Below are 21,284 nucleotides of genomic sequence, written 5' to 3'. Positions count from 1 at the left end.
GGCATGTCCATCCTATATACCCAAAAAAAAGATCTTGTGGGCTTTGATGGTGAGCCCAACTTGAAAGATAATTTGGGAAGAATAACATGGTTTAAAGCAAGACACGAGAAGTAAAGCAAGGCAGATGTTCAAAGATTATATACAAGAACAAGGCGGTTAGGTGCAGATCAAGGGTGGCTATCATCCATGATCTGCAACCATGAAGACCAACTGATGAGTACTGCAGTTAAGGAGCTCATGTCGGAAGTCAACTAAGAGTTGCTCTCTTCATTTTCGTATGTAAATTGGACTCCAACAATCAAACCAAAATCAGTTTTATGTTTATATTTATCTTTTACTAATTATTTTATGTTAAAACCTATATTTTCATCATTTATACTAACTTTCAACATTTTTTAAGGTTTTTTTTTTTTTTTTTTTTTTTTACCTTTTGAACACATTAAAATTTTCCTTGGTTTCTAGTTAAATTCTTTATCCAAATCAATGCTACTCTCCATCCTTGTTGCAGGTAACAGTTAATTGCCTTAAAAAAATCAACTGGCCAGGGTAATTCCTAAATTCTATCCCAACAATAAGAAACAAAATTGTCTATAAAAGAAGACAGCCACCAAGATTGAAGAAACACTTCAGACAATTCTACTTGTGCTTGAGCAGCAGAGCAGCTCTATTTTTTATTTCCAATCTTTCTTAAATTTATTTTGTAAAGTTTTACGTGAGTGATTTCTTTGTAAACAAGTTCTATTTTCAGTTTTAGACTGGTGTGAATTGATGATTCTGTAAGTTTTTGAGCACTCGATCAATCAACATTTGCATTTATGAATATTTTTGTATTGAGTTCATATAATTTCCTTGTGGCCGATAGTTTCCGATCGATAAGATTTCTCATCTCTCGATTTCATTTAACTTCAATTTCTGTCAAAATCGTATTTGTTTGGTGTTAGATTATTCTTAGCATTTTCAATTCTATTTTTAATAATTTAAGTAATCTTTAGCAATCATTCTTCAAAAGTTATAAGTCGATTTTTATTAAGACGTCTTTTAATCACTTTAAAGTGTAAAAGTCACTAAAACCATGCTTTTCAAATTGAGGTTCAAAATTAGTTGAAAATTAATAAAGCTAATTAAACTTATTACCTATGATAATATGAGAATATAATAAAATAGCAAATGTACATGTACCTTTTTAATTTAATTAATGTCCAAGTTTGGTGGTCCTTGATTTTCTTTTGAATGCCTTCTAAAAGATCTCTAGTCTATATATCTGTAGTCTATTTTATACAAGTATCTAGTTGGCAAATTGAAATTACATTTTTCATTAATTACAGCTTAAAAAGTATTGGTTAGCATTAGTTTCTTGACCAAAACAATAGTTCTCTCTCACTTTTTTTTTTTTTTTTTAATTTAGTACTATCAATAACTTTATTTTGCATAATTTAATAGCATAAATTAAAGCTCTAGTTTTTTTTTTTAAATTTGGTTTCCTTTAGATCAATTAGTTAAAACATTCCTCAGAAGTAACATCATCAAAGAATCTGCCTTGATGATAACAGACTTGAATCCCATTTTCTTTGTAACTTCAATGGCTTTAATTGCTGCTAAAGTTTCTGTTTAAAGGTGAGCAATTGATCAATTTGATCGATTTTTTCTATTTAAGAGTGAGTAATTGATCAATTTAGTTGATTCGATTTAAAATAGTTAACAACAAAATTAATTGAACTTTATTCAACAAATAATTTAAATTGATTGAAAATTTTTAAATAATCAATTATAACCAAATCGATCAAAAATCAATTCAATTCGATCGGTTCGATTAAATAACAAAATTTTTCATCATTTTTTTCTCTTATTATAAACTGTTATTTAACAACAAATTCAATTTTATAAAATTCAAATTCAAGTATTATTGAAACTAAATCACTAAAAAATTTAATAATTTCAACAATATTTACAAAAATAAAATAAAAGTACTCATCAATTTTTTATTTTTATTTATTAGAAAATCAACTAATTTGGTCAATTTAATTATTAATTTTAAAAATTAAAATCAATCGAATTAATTAATTTAATCGATCAAAAAATCGATTATAACCAAAACTAAAAAAATTAAATTAAATCAACTAAATTCACTTAATTTCAGTTAATTTAATCAATTAAAACCAACTTTTATTTACCCTTATTCCACTATTGGGTCTTTAACTCGTTTCACAACAGTTGAGCATGGCCCTTAAACAAATCTAGTCTCATCTCTGATCACGACACCAATTCCGTATAATCCCTTCTCTGCTCTTAAGGCCCAATCAAAATTTGCTTTCACAAAACCCTCGCTGCTTTCCATCTAACTTCCTCTCTCGTAGAGTTCATTGTACTTCTCGCCATGGTTCTTTTATAGTCTTCCAAGTATTTGGTGATAAATTGTTTATATAATTTATATCCAATAAATGAAAGTTAGATACAAGGATTCTTTATTTGATAAGTGTCTTTAGCGTTATATTTGAGCTTTTGAAAATTTAAGAAAGCAATTTGGGTCTTTTAATAAAAGCTATATGTATTTAATATTTTTTATAATAATTTTTTTTTTTCAAATTAAAGATAATTCATGTAACTACTCTTGGCATCTAAAGATCTTGACATTTAATTTTGAAAGAAACAAAATAATATTTTATAATAAGTTTTTAGAAATAGATTAAATCTATTAATAATAAAAAATAAATGTAAACATATAATAACAAAACCTACAATTATAAGCATACTAATATGTAAATATATATATATATATATATATATATTACCTCTCCTATGCTATAGTACTCCAGCTCACTAAAATATTACTTTGGCTCTCTTCCCATTTGAAATTACTATTTGACATTTTTTTTACTCAATTCTTCCTCAAGCCTTCACTCTAATAGTTAAAGTCGCTTAAGAAGATATCAATGGCTTGATTTTGAATCAGGCTTCCTCATTTCACTTACTTGTACTAAGATTTTGTCATATTGATATAATAAAAATATATATTTATATATATAAAATAAAATGGATATGTTAAATAATTGATTTTACGATTTCTAATTATAAATCATTAACAATTTCTTTATAAAAATAAACTCATTATTTTTTTTTACAATATTAACATATTATTTTATCATATTTAATATTAAAGTATTAAAGTAAAAATATGACAAAAATATATTTTTAAGTAAAAATTAAAATTTAAAATAATAAAATAAAGACTTTGATACGATAAAATGAAACCTTATACTTTTTACGTAATAATTTTACATTAGGAGAAATGAAAAGGTATTTAAACTAATTATATTAATTATTTTGACATATAACAATTTTGTAAAAAATTAGTTAAAAAGAGAATCACAATTGAATATTTGTTAAGTCAGTTTTAATTATTATAATACTTGCATATATATTAAATTTAAAATTACATGTTTGTGAATATATATTGTTGACAAATTTATTCATTTTAAATTCAAAATCATTTACAATAAGTAAATACAAGTTAATGATTTGTAATTTTTTTTAAAAATTAAGAGTTGTAATATTTAGATACAAAAAATTTTGTAATTATATATCCAATATAAATACATAGAATAAAAAGTAATATATATCAATACAATAAATTTAAGTTTGAAAGGGTCAAACTAGTTTTTTATATTGAAAAAAATTTTAAAATTATTATGAAAATAACATAAGTATACAAAAAAATTCAAAATTTTTGGGGAGCCATGACCCTTAGACTCTTTGAAAAATCACTATTGGGCATCTAACAAATCTCATATCAAATTTAATCACCTATAATCTCTTTTTATATCTTTCAATGTAGCTTTTTTTGTAGAAAAAAAAAGTTGATTACATGTCTAACATGTGTATTTGAAATAACTCTGAGGATAAGAGTTATTTAGGTACTGCAATTTTAAGTTTAATATGTAGATAGATAGAATTATTTTGGTAAAATTTAATCTGATATTTAATTTATTTATTTAATTTTGGATTTTAATTTATAAGTTTATAGTTGAGTGTTACATATATTTACCCTTTTTTAAAATTTAAAGTGGCTTTCTTAAATTTATGTTTATAATTTTTTAAGATATTGAAAATATTAATTTCTTGATGTTGGTAATGCAATATTTCATAATGACACATGGAACAAAAAGATATTTTTTTCAATTGTTTTGCACATTTAAAATAAAAATGCATTTATATTATATTAGTTTTGAAATCAATTCTTTTTAGATTACCTTAGTTAAAAAAATTTACATGTAGATTATATATGTTCTCTCAATAAATATTTTTTAAAATATCTTAATTAAAAAAATTACATCTAAATTTTAACAAATCCCGAAATGAAATACGGGCATTTTTTGGTGCTCGTAATAATAAAAGTTAATTTTTATAAGTTTATAAAATCTTTATATTTTATAAGGGATGCTAAAATATTATCTTCTATATTTTTCATAATATATAAAATATATTTTAAAGGGGTATGTACTATGTAATAACCCTGCGAGATAATTTTAATTGTGTACACTTAAAATATCATATGAGATAATTTTGTACTAATAATATTATTTCTTTTTATTAATACATTTATTTTATTAGATTTTGACATATTCATTGTGTGCGAGTGAAAAAATAAAAAATTAATGATTTAAATGAAAATTAATAATTATGTTTTTTTTTTGGAGAAAGAGTTATTTTACGAGAGGACTATTACTTATGTAAAAAATGTGTGTTTATTAAGAAATAAAAAAATAAATATTCCAAAAGTTATATTATTATAATTTTATTTTAATTTTTATGTAAATTCTCTAATTTGGTTTCACTAATTAATGACATTAATGTCATTGAAACACTTTACATATACTAACGATTATTCTTTTTATATAATTCAATTTTTAAGTAAATATATAAATATTTTATATTTAATTACTTTTTAACCTTAATCCTACCAATTATCGGGAAAAAAAACCCTATGTCTTTCTTATTTTAATCCTGCCCAACATCTAACCCTATGTCTTCAACCCTTGGCCTTTGGTCCCTTTTGCCGATAAGCATCACTGATCAGTGAGCGAGCGGCGGCAGTGGCAGCCAAGCTCCCTCAACGTTAGTTTCAATCTTCCCTCTTCTCGGCCAGGACTGAGTAGTGACCACTGCAGCACCATAACTGGCGGCGGCAGGGTTACGGCAGCAGCCAAGCTCTGATCCCATTGCCAATTCTAGTCAAGGTATGTATTCTTTTGGATGATTTTTTCTTTAAAATTATGCTTAAATTGTGTTAAACTGTAAGGATATTAAAATTTCTACTTGGGCTGTTCCTATCCCAGGCATCCTACAAATATTCCTTGTTTCGTTTAGGGATTGATCTTTGTTATTGTAAACGAAAATTTAGTCTAAAATACTGGTTTCATGTTTGTTCTAGTTCATTTTCATTTTGGGTTTTGGAATTTTTTTGGACAATGATTTTTTTATTGCTAGAAAGGAGGTATTCTCCGTATCTTTTTAGTAATTTTTACCCTTTAATTTGATGGTTAGACAAATGTTGTTCTCATACTCATTGAAAATTATCCAATATCTCAACCTTACTTTCTAAACAAGTCAGAAGCAACCCAATTTGAAATAAATTTGGTAAATGGTGATTGATCAAAATTTGCCGTTTAAACTCAAGCTTACCTGGAAAAGAGGAAGAGCTACTTGATTTTAACAACTCCATTAGGTTCTTATTAGTAGCTTACAATTAAGCTCAAGCTTCAAAGCATGCTTTAACTATATATTTGCATGACATTTTATTGTTATATATGTACTTTTTAAAGCTCAGTTAGGCTTGGGACTTGCTTGAGCCAAGTCTTCAAATACTTGTGCTTGGCTTGCTTGATTATAGAGCTTGACTCGATTGTGAACTAAATGAAGCTAATATATTGTGAGTAGAGCCCAAGTAATTTTTGAGTAGGCTTGACTTCTTTATTCCCTGCGCCATTGATAAAGCTCCAGGATAGCTTTAGCCAATGATTGTATCAACTAAATGTAACCATTCTAAGTAAATATATAGAATATGATCTCAGTGTATTTGATTGACTTCGTTTGTTAGTGAATGTGCATAATTTATTAGTTGTTCCAACAGTCAACATCTGTTGTTTGGATTGCCTGATATTAGTTGCCTTTCTAGACACTAGAATTGCTTTTCCTCGGGAAAAATAGCGGTAATTTTCCTTTCCCTGCAGGTGAGCTTTAGTTACTTGGTTGAAGCAGATAACTTCTTTCCATCTATATTTTCCATGAGTCATTGTTTTATCTGATCCAAAACAATGAAGTTGGTTGGACTTGTAAAAGCAATTCGCGCCCACCCCTCCATTTATGAAATAATTGGGCCTTTACAGTTTCGCACATTCCAGCCTGATTTTGTTCCAAGAGATCCCAATGCTAAGCCTAAAAGGTTCAAGTATCCACAATTCTATGATCCATATGGCCCAAGACCTCCACCCTCTGATAAGATTGTTCAACTGGCAGAACGAATTGCTGCCCTACCACCTGAAGAGCGTAGACAAATTGGTCCTACTCTCACTGAGAGGCTATGTCTCCCAAAATTGCAGCCGATTGCGACTGAAGGGATGGACTTGGGTTCACAGGCTGGAGCAGCTGCAGGAGCTACAAAGGTAGAGGAGAAGAAAGAGAAAACAGCTTTTGATGTGAAGTTGGAAAAGTTTGATGCTGCTGCAAAAATCAAGGTCATTAAGGAAGTGAGGGCTTTTACTAATTTGGGTTTGAAAGAGGCCAAGGACCTTGTTGAAAAGGTACCTGTTTTGCTCAAACAAGGGATCACCAAGGAGGAAGCAAATGATATAATAGAGAAGATAAAGGCAGCTGGAGGATTTGCTGTCATGGAGTAAGCTTTTGGGTTTTTCTTTCTTCTCACTGCTTTTTTAGTTCTCTTTTACTGGGTCAGTCATCTCGAAGATATTGTACTTCCATTGTTGTATGGAAGGCAGTTACTAGTCAGATTCAGAGATGCAAAGCAATAATCAGTTTTGTACTTGCTTTTGTTTTGCTTAATTTGAATTTTTTATTCTATTTCAATAGCCCTAGTTTTTGATGTTTGAAATGACTTTTCCTCAACCTGCCTAATAGCCATCTTTATCAAGAGGTAGAAAGAAAATAACTATCTTTTCTGTATACTTTCCCTGGTTTTGTTGCTATCGTGGTTAGTCAGTTCATCCATGCAGTTATGAACTCTTCGAATAAGAATATATTTTCTGAAAGATCCTGGCTTTCATGCTTTGATAAGTTTTCGAGATCCTTTCAACAAGGCATGTTGTGTTAGAAGGATATCTACTTGTGTTGAAAGGATATTTATATGATCCGAATGCAATCCACTTAGTGTGAGCTTATTCATGCCTGCGGTTATGCACTCTTAGAATAAAAATCCAGTTTATAAAATATGATACGTGCTCTGCTGAGTTTCTGAGATTCTTTCGACAACTTATGTTATGTTGAAAGGAGATCTAACCTATGTTATGTCGAAGGGATCTGCATGATCGATATATTGCATAAAGCCTACAGCTAGTGTGATTGGGCCTGCCTTTTGTATTGTATTTGTACGCGTGTTAGACATGATGGAACAACACTTTGGAAAGTCTGTTACCATCCGTTGGAAAATCTGGAGCAGGCATGAAGACTTATCACTAAGTAGAAACTAATAATAGTTCTGATCACCAAACTACATAACCGACGACGATAGGTATTAACATCTACAAACAATTTTTTTCCTGATAAAGTACATTTGATGTATTGAAGAACATTTCTGATGACAGCACTAATGAAGACTCTATCTTCCTTCTCAAATCAGCAAATGATAAAGTTACTAACATAATTTAAGAACCTCTGCGCCCAGCTGCCTCGGTAAACACTGAGTGCACTATTCAACAAAATCATAAATTTAAGACAAAAGAAAGATATAGGCTAAAGCTGTGGTTGCTCCATTTCCGTTCCACAAGTTTTATTTTTCCTTTTTACCGACAGCAGCTTGTAATTAAAGAAGATTTCAACTGGCGGGTTCATATCTACAAACACAATCGTATATCTTTCCTTTGATCAGTTTTTCGGCCAACCTCTGATTCTTCACCATTGCAAGCTGCAAACAAAGATATTTTGTCAAAAATTAAAGAGTCAAGGGAAACCTCTAAGACATATCTTTTTCAAAACCTCAAAGGCTGAAACTTGCAGGTTGGAAACACTATCCTCTTTTTCATGTTTTCTACCCTCTCAAATGATTATTAAAGCCTTTTGCTGAATAAGATCACCGTAGTATCAAGAACCCTAAGCAAAAGAAAAAGCCTATAAAGAGGTCCACTCAATGATTCTTCCAGCTTTTATATTCCGAGATACAAGATCACATAACCATACCTTCAGGGCTTCACATTTAAACCGAGCATTAAAGTTGGTGTGAAGAGCTCTACCCATCCCTTCTAAAATAATCTGCATAGCAAAATGCATGATTTCTCTTACTTCCTTTAGCATTTTCTTATTCTCAAAACAGAAGTAAGAAAGGCAGTGAAAAGGTTAATCCAAATAAATGCTTGACAAAGTTCAGGCATCAAGAGAATAAATAACATACCAAATCAGCATCTTTGGCTGCTGCAGCTAGCTCAGAGCTGACCTGCCTTAGATCTATGCATGGGCTCCCACAACCATTCTCAACAACCATCAAAGGAACTGAAGAAGAATTTTCTTTAGAACCATCTAAGGTGTTAGTCATTGCATCCACTAGGAGACCTCCAGCTTCGGCAGCTCTACGAAGAATGTCACAATGCTGTGTGCTAGAAGAATCAGCCTACTGTTTTCAATGCATGATAGTACAAAATACAACAAAAACTAAAATGAAACCACAAATGATTTATATGCATCAGTTGCATTAGAATTTTTATTTCATTAACCCCATCTCTGCTACATAAGTGTTCGATACACTGCCAGTTAAATACAAGTTGTATACTAGTTCATCTATACAACTTTATTTCTGAAATTTATTCCCTCTTTTTCTAGAATTAAATAGAGAACATTCATGAGATGCTTAAGAAAATGTACAACTAATAAGCTATCAAATAATCGATAATGTAGAAGTGAAGAAAAAGGAAAAGAAAGCTATATCAACAAAGGCAAACCTTTGCAGCCTCAGCGACAATATCGGGAAGCTCCATAGCAGTTACATCATTCAGTGCAGGAAGAGAATTTGCAACCAAAACAACCTGCAGAAACATCTTGTTATAAGTTATTCTGCAATTTAAATGGTAAGAAAACAAGATAAAGTCACTGCAGAGGATATCCAATCCACATGGCAAGATTGCTAGTACAGTTCTAATGTTATGGCGGTTCTGTGTAGCAAAATCATCATCTTCAGAAAAGAAAAATTATACTGCTTAATTTACAACACATCACACTGAAAGAGAACTGAGATATATTTCAGACAGGCAACGAAGGGCTCAGAAGTGTAAAGTCAACACTACTTGATGCAATCTTATCGTGAAACTAATTATCCACATGGAGATCTTTCACCAGAACAATAAAGAGTCAAACTTACTTCTGTTCCACGTCGGAGGAGTTCTCTTGCTAGTGGAAGCATGCCCAGGACAATGTCAGCACCTGAGTTGTCCACAAAGAGTAAAGCTCTCTTATGGGGACGAGGTTTCTTCCCTTTAGATCCTAACATTCTTTCCTTAAAGAGGTCAAAATCATCCACCTGTAACACAGGAAAGAAGAATTTTTCTCATGCACTGAAATTTCTACCAAACATTCAATAAAGACTAATACAGTGCAAACCAAGATTACATATAGATAATCAATTTTTTTCTCAACTTACCCGCCATGGTCTTTGCATTTTGTTGCGACTCATTCTATAAATTTCAATAATTGTTCCCTTATGATAGAGATCAACACAGGCACGGGATCCCCAGTCAAATATGTTCGCAGCTAGAACACCTTCAATTAAGGTAAGCAACCTTGCCTCCTGCAAAGTGAGGAGAATTTCGAAAGGTTGTAAAATAGTGGCAAAAGCAGGGCAATAGATCTGGTAGTGTGCACTATGTGAAGCAAACTGAAAATCTAAGTCAGAAATTTTCAAACGGACACATATTTCACAAATGAATCTTTTACCTTATCAAGCAATTTTCATAACAAAAATTACATTTTTCAGGCAAGAATGAATAAAATTGAGGCAAGATAATTAACAGCTTCTGATATAGTATTTTTGTTAATGGGCAAGCTCCTTCGAATAGGAAAGAAGGGGAAATTCTAGATGACCATACCTCATCCATACGGTCAAGCTCCAGCAACAGATCAGGTAAAACAGCAAGAGATGCCTCATTTTCCCTGTCATGATCGGTAAAACAGCGATAAATGAATGAAGTTAATGAACTCCAAAGAAACAACATTAATATGCACATCTGTGTGCATCAACTTGGTAAAACGTGTCATGAAACTGTACGTGTATATCTGTTCTGTAAAACTACTCGTCCAGGAAGATATTTGAACAAATCTTCCAAATAGTTCTAAATTCTAATGTCCTTTTCATGTACTATGCACAAATGCTTGGAAAATAATAGTGACGAGAAAAAATCACGTATTACACTACATAGACCTACCCTGTATTTTGGGGCATACTTTAGCTCTGGTCAAGGGAGGCCATAGGCCCCCCAAAGGTTGTCAATGCAGTATTGGGCTTCTTTAAATTTATCCACACCATTATCGATGTGTAACTAATATGCCCCCCCCCCCACCCCCCCCCCCCCCCCCCAAAAAAAAAAAAATCCTTCTTTTAAATAGAATATAGATGATAAAGTTACTTTATAAGAAACAAAAGCAAAGTAATAAATGGAAAAATGGATGCAACAGCCCATCTAATTTTTGCTTGCTATTTGCCAAGAAAGTTATCTTTTACCTCATACATATTTAGGTGTTAAACACTTTTATATTATGGTATATTTATTTTTACTCTGCTCATTGCTTGCTTTTGTATTTTCAAAATAGCAACCATACCAAGGGCTATTATACTAAAAATTACCACATTGAGGAAAACTACTCTAAATCTACCCAAATCAAGGGACAATATATACTCTGCCAGCTATATGCATTTAAATAAACATTCCACATCCATCACACAAGGATTTCCTACGAGTGGTCTGCACAAAAAACTATTTTTGATGCTCATGTACAGACAAGTAAAAAAGAAAATATTGATGCAAGGTAGTAATAGGGAAGCAAACATGCAAAGTGTGGACACAGACATAACAAAGGAAAGGGGACTGCTAAATTTTAAAAAAGAAAAATGATTTTCAAAACTAGGTTGAAATGCAGGTTACCTCAGTTTGATGCTTCTATAAGCATCAAGAAATTGAAACTCCCTCAAGCACTCTTCTCTTAGTTCCAACAGATTGGCCAATCCTAACTTCCCATAAGCTGCTGGTTCCTCCATCAACCTATTCAGAAGGTTGTAAGTGCATAAGCATCCAAAAGTAAAAGTTCAATTTATCTCCATGATTTTTAGTTCAACAGAATTTAGAAACAATAATACAACGTATCACAAGCTTTTTTTTTTTTTTTGGTAGAAGTATCACAAGCTTTTGAAAAACATAATTAACTGTAAAAAAAATCTAGGAAGCAAGTTTTGTAACAACTGCTGTTTACATTTGCACACCAAATAATAAAAGCGGAATTTACTTTGGTTACAATAACAAACAAAGCCTGCTCCCATTCTGTGGGGGTGGCTAAATAGACTATATCATTCCATTGTGCTCCATTTAGGACCTCACCCTGCGATAAGCAGCACTTAATTGTTCTCAGATGAAAATTTCTAAGCAAAGTGACCTAACAAGTGTCTATCGTTATATAACAATCCTCATAGATATAAAAGAAATAGAACCTCAGCTACAATCATGATAGTTTGCCATCTATACGGGTTAATTAGATTTTACCAGTTATCAACTAACTACAAAAAAGAAAAGTTTTAATGTTTCACTAGAGTAAGTCACCTTGCCAAGTGAGCAGAGAAAGCACGAGCAAAAGCATCACCTCTTCTTTTAGCATCATCAGTTCCACCTTCACTTGCCACTGCCTAACGCAATTGACGAGCTCAAATATTATAACATAGTTCTTGGAGTATTTCAACTTCAAATTATTTAAACTAATCACCAGAATTTAATTTTCTTGGATTTTATGCTATTTTAACATGGACAATTAAGGCACAGGGAATTCTCTTTCTTTCTTTTGTTCTCCTCCAAAAAAGGGAAAATTCTTTTATCTGATCCTAAAGAAATGAATAACTAGAAGAAATCATTTTAAGCATTTTTAAAGCTCAACTACCCTAAATGCTTTGAATAGTATCTAGACAAGCTTGGAGAGGACAACTACAGCCTCAAGCTTTCATGATTTTATGTTTTCATTTATATTTCTTTTGACAATAGGACCAGGCATCAGCAGGCAACATCAGCGAAATGCTCAAATTTTTATATTGAATTTTGATTTCTATTACGAAATGAATCAGCCATCAGCAACTACGAAGTCATCAAAACCCTACTAGAAATGCCTCCTTTGTCAGAATACGACTGGCAGATCTTCATCATTTAGTTACTCGATAATTGGCCACGCTCTTCTGAGAGAGAGAATTCTAGGGGCGTGACAGTGTTTATATTTACCTTATCAACAAGGTCTGGTAAGTGCTCTGAAAGCACAGTGAACCAATACCTGAAGCAACACGTATATCCAAAATAAGCTGAAGAATCCATGTTTGCAGAATCAGTATATTGGAAAGTAAAAGTTATTATGATCTTTTTGCAAAGCACTCTTAGGAAGTCTAGATTAAGTAGCAAATTTGAAGTGCATACTTACTCTAGCTCACTGTGATCTGCTAGATCAATTGTATTGGGCTCATACCTGTTTGCATGTAATTCAAGATATGAAATTGAAACATTGCATGGACAGATATAAAAATAACTACTAAGAAATTGTGTATAATTATAGATATTACATAAAAGCGAATATTTTCTTGCTTCCTAGTGCATGACATTAAGTAGACAAAAGAGCAGCAAATAACGTCCAACTTCATCAAACATTGTTTTTCCCCAAAAAAAACTTTTTAAGCTTTAGCAGCTGCAAGTGAATAGGAGATGGTCCAAAAACCATATGTGTGTATATATATATATATATATATATATATATATATATTTATATATATGAGAGAGAGAGAGAGAGAGAGAGGGATCCACTTTCACCAGCATACAACTTATTTAATTTTACCCTTCCATATCTTTTTCATTAAATTCCATGCTTTATATATAGATCATGCATACAGAACTTCAAATTAAATAAAAATGCATAGCTATTTTTTACAATATAAAAATTCCAAACATGAAAAATTTATAGTAAAATTGGGTATTGTTTAACCCGACCTTTGTCATGCTCTATTCATGTAGATCATGCACACCAAATTTCGAGTTAATTCAAAATGTCTAACTATTTGTTTGATATAAAAAAATCTTCAATCGATAAATATATATTGAAAAAGACAATATTCTCATCTTATATGACAAAGATATCAGATTGATTTGAAACTTTACGTTCATGACAAGTACAAGTATGTTAAATCCAACAGTTGGTTTGTTAAAATATTAGTCGTAAATGAAGTTATAAAAGGGTGTAAAACTAATTAGTTTTAGTTTTAGACGGGTGAAACTTACTCCCTCCTCATATTTATATATATTATAACAATATATACAACAGAACCTATAAACTACTGTTCTTTCTCTAAACATTTTATCTGCTGGATAAACATGCAAACTTTGTAAGTTCTACAGATTAAAAAGAAAAAAGGAACAGGATCAGAGAAAAAGAAAAAAGTGAGGAACACTGTAATTTACATACATTTTTTGGTTGGCTAATAGAGGGAACACCTCCAAAGTGGGTACAAGATGGAGAACACCAACGTTTAAGGCACTTGCATCAGAGCGCAGAGTACCACCTTTGGAAGAGGGAACTTCAAATCCTCCAAGTCCTGTGGTTCCAGGTGGAGCCATTGGTACTGGTGCAGTAATCTCAGTCCCCTTCAGCACAAACTTTTCCATCCAAGAAATCTGCAGTTGAACCCACACAAAAGGGAGTGAGGCCTATTAGGAGAACCAAAGCTCAAAAAAGAATTTAAGAAGGGAAAAAGCTTTCAAGTGCCTTGGAAAAGAAATATAAGGAAAAAAAGGCACTAATTAAATAACATGAGGTCTTATGATTGAAAGGATAAGGTTACTTTTACTCCAACATGCATTTAAAGGAAAAATTACACTTCAAGTTTATTCTTTACTTCTAGGGAGCAGCAAGCTGCATCCTAATACAGGATGAATGACACCCAAATTATATAAACTAGCTATCCAAGAAGAGAAATGTTCCCTATTAAACATTGAGTGAATTTAAAAATATAATAAAGCCCACTGCAGAGTGATATTGGGGAAGATTTCATCACATGAAAAGTAGTAAAATAAATTACCTACTCATAGTTAGTACACCAACAAATTAAATGGTTTGATTTGACAACAGCAATACTGGGACCTAAATCTTGTTAAGCCACCAATATATTCTAATCTCTCTTTGTTAGTCAAGTTTGTCTATAATAATCCAATTTTACTGGATATATTCCTATACAGGTGCTTCAGGAATCAAGTCTTTATGTTGCCTTAGAAAAGAAGCATTTATGCTAAGATTCTAGGGAATCATTATATTGGACTACTTTTCAACTTTTAGTTATTTAATATATTTCTTATGCTATGCATACAGGTGCTATAGAACCTGGATGAGTAGGGTTTAAATCAAGAAGCAATTTTGCAGGATGCTCCAGTTATCCACTTAAAATGGAATATGCTCTTTGGGTGGTGGAGTATTCCTCACAAGAAAGCTATTCCACACCTCTACCACTATTAAATAATCCACTGTTGACAAAATTTGAGTCCATTTTACTTTCTTAAGCTGTCTCAACAACTACAAGCACACAAACATGTCATTGATTTTGATTCTAAAATTTTTCCTTTTACTTGGTTTAAATTATTAACTTAAGGAAAGAATTAATGAACTATCAAGAATAACAGAAAGAATTCGGTACTAAATCAATGAATTACTTGTTATGTCTAAAGCTTTGTTCCATCTGGGCCAACGCATATGCATCTAAGTTTTTATGCAGCATTAATTCCACAATTCATTGTCTCACAGGAATGGTGCTTTTGCCTAATTCATGAAATAGCTTCTGCATAACCTTTGTAATTCAACTACTGAGAGAAGCATGAAATTTCCCATACTGACAGATAACAGAGCAAACAGTGTAAATAAGACCTCCTTGGAACTAATAAAGAAAGAAAATTCATGTAAAAGATATATACCAAAACTTTAAATGTCGTGAATGGGTAAGAGTTCATCTTTGAAAGTACTATAACAAGTTTTGTTAACATACAATCCTCTATTTGATTTTCCAGTGTTAGGCCCAGATTAATTTTTATGCCAAGACTAACTCATCAGGTAAGGTTTGAAATCAACTCCTCTTGGCCCATACAAAAGATTAAAGCTTGAAGATTTTAGAAAATAAATATTTAAAATGTTTTCAAAATAGCTTGAAGATGAGGTTGAGAGGCAAACTCAAATCCAACCCATTTACTATCAACTTGGAACAAACCCACACCCATTGGTCTCTAAGGGTTAATGGGTTCAGACCAGATAAGACAAAGTCCAATTATACTTGCCTTTTCATTCAAGTCACCGAGTGGTGGTCCATGTATCTTTCCTCCTGTGTATGGTGCTCCCATTGGGAACCTTTCAACTAACTGATGCACCATCAAGTCATCAAGGCCATGCTTCTCATAACTCATAAATGCACCTAAAGCTCCCAAAAACCCTTCATGTCGCAAGAACATAGCTTGTGCCTCTCCTTGTGACCTAGACCATAGATAAAACATTTGATATTTCTAGAGAGTACAGTATCAACTCGTCAACACAAATACACAAGGATAAACTTGCACAATAAAGAGTTTCTAAAGATACCAGAAATGAATGGCAAAGGAGATTGTATCCATGGTATATGCATGACCCCTAATGAAAAATCCTCCGAAGAAGATTCGCTTAAGCCCAAACCGAAGTGCATTTAAGTAAGATATCTACATAACAGAAGTACTCAAATTAGAAGCAGAGAGACATCTAACGACATAAAGAGCATTGATATTACTTATCTGATTGGTTATTAGGAGCTTGAATGACAAATTCACAATATAAGCTAGTTACAAGATAATATAAAATAAATTTAAAAAGTTTGTTCTTAAAGGTTCAAAAATTTTCTATACGTTATGCAAATGAATTGCTCTTTATCCTTCTCAAGCATCTAAATAAAGTGGCAATTATTGCCATCAATAGGAAGGATGATCCTTGAAGACAATTCAAGCCAGGCTTTAAGCCTAATCCTAGTATCAATTCCTTAGAAAAGAAAACATAACCAATATATTTCAAGTGAGGTAATTGTACTTTACATAATAGTTTGTTTTCTTGAAATTAACCTGCCCAATATTATATGAAATCATTCGCAAGAGAGACAAGGAAATATCTTCAGGTCTGTAATCTTTGAGCTCCTTCTTGTCAGAAATAGCCTTCCCAAAACTTGAAGCTATGGTTGATGCAGAGAGACCGATCTGTGACAATTTAAGATTAGAGGGTGCTAACCACAAACCACAATGGAGAATGAAAACGAAGTTGTCCATGAATCATAGAATTGATGCATCTTAGAGTTGCCCATGCCTGTTACATATCAGGTAATGAAAAGAAAAGATGATAAGATGTACCTTAGAGTAATCCATACCACCATAAATGTCCCCAACAAGCATGTCTATGGTCCTATTGTCTCCCCTTTGACTCAGTTCTAGCAGTTCATCAAAGCTGAAAAGGGGATACATTAAGAGTAAGGTCTCGATAAAATTATAAACAGAGAAGATGTAGCATGTTGCACTGACACAAAAAGGACAAAAGGAGATTAAAACAACCTGTTGCACTTCGTTAGTAGCCTTCCCAATCCCCAATAAGTACCACCTCCAACATTTGTTCCGCTAACACGCTGAAATTTTCCATCCCCATCAACCTGCACCAGACCAGGATGTAAATTGTTTTATATCCTAATCAAGCTCAGGTCCCAAGCAGCTTAAAAATGAGGGTAAAAGAACAAAAAAAATACCTTTATCATACTGACACCAGATCCAATATTAACAAGAAGATAGGGAAACAGATCATTGTGGTCAATTTGCACAAACTCTTTGTGACCCTCTATGTGCGTGAAAGCTTCATGACGAATAGCCTGCTCAGTAACAAATACTAAATTTACATGGAGCGATGTGCAGTAAACTATTAGAGCAGGCATAAAATTTGTAAAAGAATATAAAAATACTCCTAAATATAAGTTTAAAAAAATTGTTTATACCAATGCATGTTTAGACTATATATAAGGCAAAGTTCATCTTGTTTAGGATTATAAATGACCTCAATCTATCTTGCTCAATTTTCTACCAAAAATCCTCTTTAGCCAGGAAAGCCCTCCTCAAGCATTCCCAAGATTAAAGAGTACAAAATAATCATCAATTCTACACACTTTAGGAACTATTACCACAAATGACCGAATTCTTTATTCACCAATACTCTTATAAGATTGTTAATCACACTACTGTTGTATATATTTGCCTCCAGAAAGTTACTCGACCGCTTCAAGAGTATACTACCACCATCTTTTTCTGCTTAAATAACTGGCATTTGGCAATTCATTGTTCAATGTTAATCTATATGAAGAATGCTAGACAAGGCCATACAATAATTAGTATGCTTTCATCAATTCTTCAAGATTAACAGCTTCATTCTTGGCATTGAACTTCAAACCTCCACGAGTAGATAAAAGTAAAGATTTTTGTGCATGTGTGTATACTAGTTGATAAAAGATGAAAATGAGATTATGATGAAGAATTGACCTTAAGCAAGAAATTTGCTCCTGCTACAAGACAATCCATTTCATCTTCTTTGTCAATACTGACCCCAAGCCTTTCCTTAAAGAGGTCTGCAAACTTGTATGCCCCACCGCCAGTGGCCTTTTCACAAACTCAACTTATTAGAAGTATGCATTTAAAAAAAGTATAAGTGTCATGCGATTGAGGCTATTAACAATTTAAACCTTAGTTAAACAATTCGTCTACCTACAAAGAACATTTGACCTTATCATTGCAATTATTAATCAAGAACAAGGCCTTAAAATTCTCAAATCATAAAATATTTCGATAGTTTTTTAATGGAATCTCAGGAAAACAATTCATAATTTAGCTGCTTAAGTAAAAGATACAAGACTGCTAAATATTAGGGAAATGAATAGTCAAGAACTTGATCCAGGTCATATAATGAGAAATGTAACTCAGAATCTATGAGACGGTGTTTTGTATGAAGACTAACAGAACAGGCAGCAGCAGAAATTAGACTGCAGCATATAAAGTTAAAAGCAGTAATATTTTGTTGTGTCAGTATACAGAAAAATTGCTTAGAACTAGCCGGACATTCAAATTGCCATTTTTTCCACAGAAAATTATTTCATGGTTTTTGAAAACAAAGCTTTAATACGGGATCTTCTATGCAATACAATATAAAACTAGTCCAGCTTCGACAAAATTAGAATGTAAGAGTGCTATGAAGTCATAAACACAAAACTACCTTGATAACTGCATTTTCATTGGCTGGGGCCTCAGAATTCCAATGATGGGAATCAATTCCTATTTACAAAAAAAAAAAGAGTAATACAAAAGGCCAATGTAATTGCTAAATATAATATGTTAATGCAGGAAAATAAAACCACATGTTATGCAACTGGCATCTGCAATCTCCAACTCTCAGTAATAAGAAAAGAAAATGGATCAAGTAAAAGTGAAAAGGGAAAGAAATAAGAATGTATACTGCCACGGTGAAGCTGCTTGGAAGATATAAATTCCAAACACTCATTCAACTTGCTTGTCTCAAACTTAACGAAGTGAAGCCTCCCACCAAGAATAGGATAGCTTCTCCTATTACCATTTGAAATACCCAGTCTTTCCTTGACTGTTCTCTTCCTCTTATCATCACTTGATTGGTCTTCATGTCTTGAAAAATAAACCAATTTAATGAGAGAACCTGCCAAAGAAGATGTGGAGTTTTGAATGCACTAGAAGATGCTGCAAATATATTCTGAATAGGTTTGTACTATGATTGAAGAACCATTGCCATTGTGCACAATGGAAAGAAAGAACAGAAGCAACACGCACAGCCAGGGTAGAAGTTGTTACAGTAGGGGTCTCATTTTACTGTTGAAACAGTAAGAATTTATAACTGCTATCTTCACTATTATGAAAGAAGCTAAAATGATGAAATCAAGCAGGAACAAAGATTTGTTAAAGAAACAGAATATAATAATCCAAACCACGCATGTAGCTGCGAAATAAAATAACTTGGGAACCCAATTTAAAATTTAAAATGGTTCCTTCAGATATAGTATGATCAATCTTCCCTCATTATAAATTCCAAGATAATTCATACTAGATTTGGCATTGTAGAACTTCCACACAAGGGTGATTGAAAAGGAGGAGGAGGAAGAAAACAACTAGAAGAAGAAAGAAAAAGAACAATATGCATGCTATTAGATATATAAAATGGAGCACACAGGAGACCCGGCTTTTCTTCTCCATCTCCATTCCCCAAGAAAATGAAAGAAAAAAAAAATCCCAGAAAGCAATAGCCAACAGTTCAGAAAAAGCCAACTCCAAATCCAAAAACATTCCAAAACTAACCTGAAAGAACAACCCATAAAGGACTTGTAGAAAAGCAACAAAGGTTGAATTAGAAATGATCATACCTCCAATATCAAGAGCCAAATGAGAAATATCATCAGATTGATTAGGCAACAAAATGGTAGGATCCCTTTCCTCAGAATTGCCTTGGATTGCAGCTTTGCTAAGGTCAAGTTGAGGCCTTGAACCTGACCTGTGAATTGAACTGCTAGCAGGAGGAGCCATATCTCTCTCCCCTCCCTGATTATTATTTGTATTACTATTTTCTTCTCCTCTCACCCCCAACCCTTCCTTGTCTATAACCTCCTTCTGGTTATTATTATTACTATTACTATTATTATTATTCTTGTTTTGAAAGCCCTCAATCTTATCGTCAACTCCAAGAACTAGGTCTTCGGTTAGACCAGCCATTAATCCCACAATATTCACACCACCTGCTGCCTAACCACACCGCCCCAACTCTTTTTTGGACAGAGCCTTTTTGGTCACTTGTCCTGTACTCAATTTATCAAATTCATTTTGTTAAAAAAAAAAAAGAAATAATACAACTTGTATAATAATTAAGCAATAGTATTAGTCAAATTTTACTGGATCAAAAAATTAGCTCTCCAATAACTAAAAAATTAATTCGTTGTGCAAATCAATAAGCTAAAATATGAAATGGGGTTGTTGAATTAATTGATGAAGCTGAGAAAGTGGGTTGCTTTGAGAATTGACCAGATGGTTGATTGAGAGCCAAATTATAAATAAAGAGTTGAAAGAAATAAAAATATTTATAATTTAATGCAGGAAAAGGCCAACAAGAAAAGTAGCCAACATTGAATGATCAAAGATAAGCATAATTCAAAATTCAATCCCAGAGAGTCAAAAGTCAAAAAAGAAGGAAAGAAAAAACAAAGGAATTGTTAATGAATAAAATAGATGAGAAATGGAGTGGGTGAGAAAATGCCAACCCAGAAGCGGAAACAGAAAAGGGAAAATCAAACAATAAAACCAATAATAATGTGAGAAAACTGCCCGACCTTTAAAAGACTTTTTTGAGTTGATAATTGCTGGAGTTGAGTTGGCGGTGATGGCAAAACAGAGTACCAGGATATTGGGAACACGATTTGCATACAAAAAAAAAGAAACCCTCAAGTACGATATTACTTTACACTGAGATTGGGAAAGTGGTCGCGCAGATAAAATTAGTCAAACCCGCGAGGAAAGCACGTGATGTTTACTTCCAGTGAGTTTAGACTTTGGATTAGATTGGTCCATATGCGAACGGGTTTTAGAATCAAATACGTTTCAAAGTAGTATTTTTTTTTTAATTTTAATTTTAATTTTTAATTTAGACTTAATCTTTGTTTTTATTTATTTAAAAAGTTCATGTTTAAGCCGTTTAAAATCCATAATCTTAAAAAATTTGACCAACCGACATATTGTTTGGGA

At 32.3% G+C, this 21,284-nt stretch overlaps 1 protein-coding gene and 1 pseudogene across 5 annotated transcripts; one reads left to right on the top strand and one right to left on the bottom strand.

The window, feature by feature from the left end:
• Positions 1-4,974: 4,974 nt before the first annotated feature.
• On the top strand, positions 4,975-7,080 carry LOC111289850 (uncharacterized; annotated as a pseudogene). The gene is made up of 2 exons (XR_016346495.1): positions 4,975-5,234; positions 6,228-7,080. The product of XR_016346495.1 is annotated as an uncharacterized LOC111289850 (transcript).
• A 606-nt stretch (positions 7,081-7,686) lies between these two features.
• PANK2 (pantothenate kinase 2) lies at positions 7,687-20,967 on the bottom strand. 4 transcript variants are annotated; one of them, XM_022881197.2, is made up of 23 exons: positions 20,873-20,967; positions 19,916-20,344; positions 18,985-19,197; positions 18,745-18,803; positions 18,018-18,134; positions 17,237-17,356; positions 17,049-17,143; positions 16,851-16,944; positions 16,569-16,700; positions 16,063-16,175; positions 15,765-15,957; positions 13,912-14,120; positions 12,880-12,924; positions 12,687-12,735; positions 12,024-12,106; positions 11,355-11,471; positions 10,302-10,365; positions 9,857-10,003; positions 9,578-9,736; positions 9,162-9,245; positions 8,618-8,812; positions 8,407-8,478; positions 7,687-8,134 (listed from the first exon to the last, which is right to left on the bottom strand). In XM_022881197.2, the coding sequence occupies exons 2-23, from the start codon at positions 20,259-20,261 to the stop codon at positions 8,045-8,047; spliced, it is 2,796 nt and encodes a 931-aa protein (XP_022736932.1). In that variant the 5' UTR covers positions 20,262-20,344; positions 20,873-20,967; the 3' UTR covers positions 7,687-8,044. The 4 variants fall into 4 exon arrangements, with proteins under 4 accessions (XP_022736932.1, XP_022736933.1, XP_022736934.1 ...); XM_022881198.2 differs by lacking the exon at positions 12,880-12,924; XM_022881199.2 differs by lacking the exon at positions 18,018-18,134.
• Between the last annotated feature and the right edge of the window lie 317 nt (positions 20,968-21,284).

The sequence above is a fragment of the Durio zibethinus genome, chromosome 11 (genome assembly GCF_047325235.1).
Source record: "Durio zibethinus cultivar Kanyao isolate XHJ-2024 chromosome 11, ASM4732523v1, whole genome shotgun sequence".
NCBI lineage: Eukaryota > Viridiplantae > Streptophyta > Magnoliopsida > Malvales > Malvaceae > Durio > Durio zibethinus.
This window is presented reverse-complemented; position numbering and strand designations above follow the sequence as displayed.